The sequence below is a fragment of the Pseudophryne corroboree genome, chromosome 7, assembly GCF_028390025.1.
Source record: "Pseudophryne corroboree isolate aPseCor3 chromosome 7, aPseCor3.hap2, whole genome shotgun sequence".
Taxonomy (NCBI): domain Eukaryota; kingdom Metazoa; phylum Chordata; class Amphibia; order Anura; family Myobatrachidae; genus Pseudophryne; species Pseudophryne corroboree.
The window spans coordinates 25812278-25818859 of NC_086450.1; the positions used below are offsets into that span (position 1 = coordinate 25812278).

General features: G+C 47.7%; 1 protein-coding gene across 1 annotated transcript in view; it reads right to left on the reverse strand.

Moving 5' to 3' along the window:
- Nucleotides 1–681: 681 nt before the first annotated feature.
- Nucleotides 682–6582, reverse strand: part of LMLN (leishmanolysin like peptidase) — a 97867-nt gene continuing 91966 nt past the window's right edge. The window contains exons 12-14 of the mRNA XM_063932540.1: nucleotides 5559–5610; nucleotides 2255–2465; nucleotides 682–1592 (exon numbers count right to left, since the gene is read on the reverse strand). Coding sequence (XP_063788610.1) covers nucleotides 1492–1592; nucleotides 2255–2465; nucleotides 5559–5610 — 364 coding nt within the window. The 3' untranslated portion in view covers nucleotides 682–1491. The remainder of the gene's footprint in view (nucleotides 1593–2254; nucleotides 2466–5558; nucleotides 5611–6582) is intronic.

A 6582-nucleotide genomic window follows, 5' to 3' on the forward strand; every position in this document is an offset into this window, starting at 1 on the left:
TAAAAAATCCTAACAAAATACTTTCTTATTAGCAAGCTCAGGAGAGCTCACTAAAGTGCACCCAGCTCTGACCGGGCACAGATTCTAACTGAGGTCTGGAGGAGGGACATAGAGGGAGGAGCCAGTGCACACCAGTAGTCCTAATTCTTTCTTAGAGTGCCCAGTCTCCTGCGGAGCCCGTCTATTCCCCATGGTCCTTACGGAGTCCCCAGCATCCACTAGGACGTTAGAGAAAAAAAAATATATATATTTATTATGTATTGTGCTGCCATGGCTCTTCCTGCTTCTCCTCCATAGCAGGAAGCAATAACGCAGAGATGTATTAATGTCTTGGCAGCCGGAGAGAAAACTCCCTGCAAGTCCCGCAGCGCATCAGACTAGTGCTCTCTATTCCTCCCGGCCGGCCACAATGCGCTTACGCAAGATGTCGCAAATAAAGGTGAGATCTCATGCGCACTTTGCTCAGATGGACGTGGGCACTGGTTAGTACACATCCCGGCAACTATTCCTGACGATAGGTAAACACCCCCCCCCCCCCCTCCTGATAAGTTATATAAATGTTATATCTTGGAGACAGATACCAGTGTCATATTGTGCTAGATTAAGCGCAATTAACACTTATCGACCAATAATACATTTGCCCCTCAGTCATTTTGACACTTTCATTATTATTTTATATTTTGTCAAAGTTATAGCAGAAAGATCGCCATTTAAACAAGTTATTTACATACTGTAAAGAATACTGTACTAAATCTATTCTGTAGCCTTTTTATACAATCATAATATACAGCAGCAAAAATATCTACACATAATTTAACGGAAAGTAGAGAAGATTTACAATAAATAAATAAACCGGCCTACAGTGCGCTCAGCCCCCAGCCACCTACCTTGCGTCAGAGCCGGTCCCTTACGCCATATTATACAGCAGTGTGTGCAAACACAAAAATAAATACCACGTATACAGAAGACGGCCGTCCATGTCACAATATAGAGGGAAGCCGTTTGCACGGCTGCTCTGTAGAACCACACACGGTGCAGGTCTTCTACCTTCTTCATCAGCGTATGATAAATATACCACAATATTGTTGGCCCTAATTAATAAGCTCAGCTTGTGCTTTGGGGAACGGAGAACTGCAGCATGTTTATAGAGGGGTGAGCGCTGAGCTGGTGGCACTGCAGCCTCTGGACGCTCCTGGTCTGTAAAGCGCTGCAGAATATTTCTGCGCTATATAAATAACTCTAATAAAAAAAAAGTGTAAACCTCTTGTTATCTTCCAGAAGGCAGAACTTCAAGTAACATAGGTCAGAACCTACAGCACCCGATCCATGGGTGCCTGTAATGTCCTCTCCAGCCAGACAAGCAATGCCTGACCCTACTGCACGTGGGTGCACATATCCTGTACGCATAAAGTGCAGACTGTGTCGCCAGGACACGATGAGGCACTCTGACCCAGAGCTAGTGATCTGCAGCAACGTTACGTAGCTCCTGCGTCACTTATACACGCAGAGGAAGAACCCGGCCAGCAGGGGGAGTAAGTTCAGCATTAGAAGCCACAGGGTCACTACCAGGTTTGAAGACCGAGAACAGACATCTGAAATAAAAGGTGGAGAGAGGAGGTTACACGATGGGGGTCTTACAGACTGGAGACTTGAATGCAGTAGTCCCAGCTAATCCCCTTTAAAAATGAATGGGTCCCCCTTTCGCACACCCACAAACTGCATTCCCCCCACCCCCCGAGCTACCCTGTGAATAGTGTCTCAGTCCCCTCTTCTTAAAGTTCTTCTATTCCAGAATAAGTATAACTACATTTAATAAAATAGAATAAATAGAAATTCACCCCCACTGGAACAGACTTTGCTATGTATCTTGCCACGCCATGCACTCTGCGGTGAAGAATTGTACAATTAAAGTACGCGCACACACTACAATCCGATTGGAGGAGTGAGAATTTCATTTGGAAGAATTTGCCGCGATATTGCAGCATGCATGGGATAAAAATTGCTATAATCCCAGATTAAAATCCTCTCAAAGATGATCACGGTCATCGTCCTCCTTCACTGGTGTCTAGTTGTCATTCATTTTTTCTGGGTAGACGTGGCCATGCCGCCATTATTTTGCCATGCTTCCCCAACCACCCTGGTCCCCCACTGTTCTCTACAGCCCCCGGGCCATACTGGTGATTGGCTGCACATGTATAGGGAAGCCTATCTGCAGGAGTGTATATCCTGCTTTCTAACACACAGAACAACTTACCCAAAGGGGTAGATCTGGTCCTGTTGTCTACCGGCGGCTCTCGCTCTGGTGGGCAGAAGTCACAGAAGTCTGAGCATGGCGGGCATATTAGGTTTCCTTCATAAAACCAGCCATTGATCTGGGTGCTGACTGTAAGTACCTGCCCTGCCCTGGTGCACAGGTAGGGGTACTCTTCCACCCAGATGTGCAGGCCGTCCGGGGAGCAGCCGACCTGTAGGGGAAACATGGAGAGGATAACATTACTGCCGAGACCCCTGCAGTCTGCAAGTTATGTCATTTATTGGAGTACACAAATTGGCCCGAAATACACACAATAAGATCACACACACACACACACACACACACACACACACACACACACACACACACAGACACACACACACACACACACACACACACACACACACACGAATTTACCCACTGGCTACAACAATGCCTGCAAATAAAAATGAAACCCGTCCAATTCGGTCTGTTCATCCCATTTACGTTCATATTCCCACCTTTGCATTGCGGCTTGTTCAGATTTCAGCTCGTACAAATCACATCCGCCTACGTGAACAAGTCAATTCACCACTATGGGCCTGTATGGTGTACATCAGTGGATCTCAACGGCGGACCTCAAGTACCCCCAACAGTTCATGTTTTCCAGGTCTCCTCACAGGATTGAAAGTGAAATAATTTGCTCCACCTGTGGGTCTTTTAAAATGTGTCAGTGAGTAATTAATACACCTGTGCACCAGCTAGGTGACCTGGAAAACATGAACTGTTGGGGGTACTTGAGGACCACGGTTGAGAACCACTGGTGTACATGAACACTTACATAAGGGCAATTCTGTATTTTCCCATTCATGGCAATGGCCCATTTATTCCAACTGAGGTGTGCTTCACATGTATCCTGGTGAAATGATGCACTGCTACCATAATCCACTTGTGAGGCCGCATGGAGGTTTCCCCATTTATTTCTGTAGTCTGACCAATTCCATGGGGTTTCCAGAGTTTCCCCCCAAGGGCTGCAATGTGATTGGCTGGCTGTGAGTGGGAGTGCCTGGGACATTTTGCTACGGTAGGGATCACTGTGATTGGAGGGTAAACAAGTTAGCAGTGCATCATTTCACCAGGATACATGTGAAGGGTTCCGGTATGAATGGTCGACCATGTTATGGTCGACAGTCATTAGGTCGACCACTATTGGTCGACATTGACATGGTCGACATGGACACATGAAAATGGTCGACACATGAAAGGTCGACATATGAAAAAGTCGACATGAGTTTTTTTACTTTTTTTGGTGTCGTTTTTTGCGTAAAGTGACTGGGAACCCCAATTAGTGCACCGCGTCCCCTCGCATGGCTCGCTTCGCTCGCCATGCTTCGGGCATGGTGCCTTCGCTTCGCTCGGCACACTTTACCGTTCCAATCGTAGTCCATGTGGATCGTAAAGTATGGAAAAGTTCCCCAAAAGAAAAAAAAGTTAAAAAACTCATGTCGACCTTTCATGTGTCGACCATTTTCATGTGTCGACCATGTCAATGTCGACCAATAGTGGTCGACCTAATGACTGTCGACCATAACATGGTCGACCATGTGAACGGATATCGTGGATTATACCAACAACGGATATATCACACGCACACGGCTTATTACATGTGTGTGTACACGCACAGCGTTTACATATGATCACACACGCATTTTGCAGGGTTATTGGAGAACTATGATGCAATCAGAATAAGGTCACACAGCTTTTTACTATGGCCCCAACTTTTTACATTCAGTTTGAAAATTGGCTTCATTTCTAGCAGCTTTCAGTAAGGAGAAATCGCAGCTTTTAATTGCACCTCCAGTTCTAAATTATCATAATGTAAAATTGTCAGGATATAATGCAGCATCTCCTAATGTATAATAATGTATTTATAAGGTGTTTATATAGTGACGTGTCCAATAAAGACACTTCATTATTCATATCATATTCACTAAAAGGCAGAGAAATCAGTGTAACTGCCCTGGGACAGGTAGGTGGAGGTGTAAATGATGTGAGACAGGTAGGTGTAAATGATGTGAGACAGGTACGTGGAGGTGTAAATGATGTGAGACAGGTACGTGGAGGTGTAAATGATGTGGGACAGGTAGGTGTAAATGATGTGAGACAGGTACGTGGAGGTGTAAATGATGTGGGACAGGTATGTGGAGGTGTAAATGATGTGAGACAGGTACGTGGAGGTGTAAATGATGCGAGACAGATAGGTGGAGGTGTAAATGATGTGAGACAGGTACGTGGAGGTGTAAATGATGTGAGACAGGTAGGTAGAGGTGTAAGTGATGTGGGACAGATAGGTGGAGGTGTAAATGATGTGAGACAGGTACGTGGAGGTGTAAATGATGTGAGACAGGTACGTGGAGGTGTAAATGATGTGAGACAGGTACGTGGATGTGTAAATGATGCGAGACAGATAGGTGGAGGTGTAAATGATGTGAGACAGGTACGTGGAGGTGTAAATGATGTGAGACAGGTACGTGGAGGTGTAAATGATGTGAGACAGGTACGTGGAGGTGTAAATGATGTGAGACAGGTACGTGGATGTGTAAATGATGCGAGACAGATAGGTGGAGGTGTAAATGATGTGAGACAGGTACGTGGAGGTGTAAATGATGTGAGACAGGTACGTGGAGGTGTAAATGATGTGAGACAGGTACGTGGAGGTGTAAATGATGTGGGACAGGTATGTGGAGGTGTAAATGATGTGGGACAGGTATGTGGAGGTGTAAATGATGTGAGACAGGTACGTGGAGGTGTAAATGATGTGAGACAGGTACGTGGAGGTGTAAATGATGTGAGACAGGTACGTGGAGGTGTAAATGATGTGAGACAGGTACGTGGAGGTGTAAATGATGCGAGACAGGTACGTGGAGGTGTAAATGATGCGAGACAGGTACGTGGAGGTGTAAATGATGTGAGACAGGTAGGTTGAGGTGTAAATTATGTGAGACAGGTAGGTGGAGGTGTAAATGATGTGAGACAGGTACGTGGAGGTGTAAATGATGTGAGACAGGTACGTGGAGGTGTAAATGATGCGAGACAGGTATGTGGAGGTGTAAATGATGCGAGACAGGTACGTGGAGGTGTAAATGATGTGAGACAGGTAGGTTGAGGTGTAAATTATGTGAGACAGGTAGGTGGAGGTGTAAATGATGTTGGAAAGGTAAGTAGAGGTGTAAATGATGCAGGGACAGGTAGGTGGAGGTGTAAATGATGCAGGGCAGGTAAGTGGAGACATGAATGATGGGACATGTATGTTGATGTGTGGTACGGGTGTAACTGTTGGAGACAGGAGCTGCAAGTAGTTTTCCAAATTTTTCCACCTGTATAAACACAATATAAAGGATGTTCTACACTAGGGGTGAGCAACGTGCAGCCCGCGAACCGATTCTGCCTGGCCCCGCTGTCCCACACCAGTGTGCAATGACAAGCGGCCCGACTGGCTGAGCCGCTCGTCATTGCGCTACATAGCTCCCAGACGCGGCGCCGCAGAGGAAATCCCGGTCACGTCACAGGGTCTGCTGACCGGGATTTCCACTGTGACGTCAGGCGCAGGGCGGCACAGGGGGCGCGGCCATGGCAGGAGTGGGCAGCAGGGACTCCGTGCGGCACAGCGGGCATCTGGCAGCGGATCTGCTACTGTGAAAAAAGGTAAAGGGATCTGTGCTTAAGTTTAAAAGCTGCTATATAGGATCAGGGTAGGGACTGCTATACGGGTTTAGGAGAGGGGGGGGAGGGAGGTAGAGACTGCTATATGGGTTTAGGGGAGGGGGGGGGAAGGGAGGTAGGGACTGCTATACAGGTTTAGGGGGGGGGGGGGTAGGGACTGCTATACGGGTTTAGGGGAGGGGGGGAAGGGAGGTAGGGACTGCTATACGGGTTTAGGGGAGGGGGGTAGGGACTGCTATACGGGTTTAGGGGAGGGAGGTAGGGACTGCTATATGGGTTTAGGGGAGGGGGGGGAGGTAGGGACTGCTATATGGGTTTAGGGGGAGGGAGGTAGGGACTGCTATATGGGTTTAGGGGAGGGGGGGGAAGGGAGGTAGGGACTGCTATACGGGTTTAGGGGAGGGGGGGGGGAAGGGAGGTAGGGACTGCTATACTGGATTAGGGGGGGGAGGGGACTGCTATATGGGTTTAGGGGAGGGGGGGAGGTAGGTAGGGACTGCTATATGGGTTTAGGGGAGGGGGGGGGGGGAGTTAGGGACTGCTATACAAGTTTAGGGGAGGGGGGGGGAAGAGGGAGGTAGGGACTGCTATACGGGATTAGGGGGCGGGGGTAGGGACTGCTATAC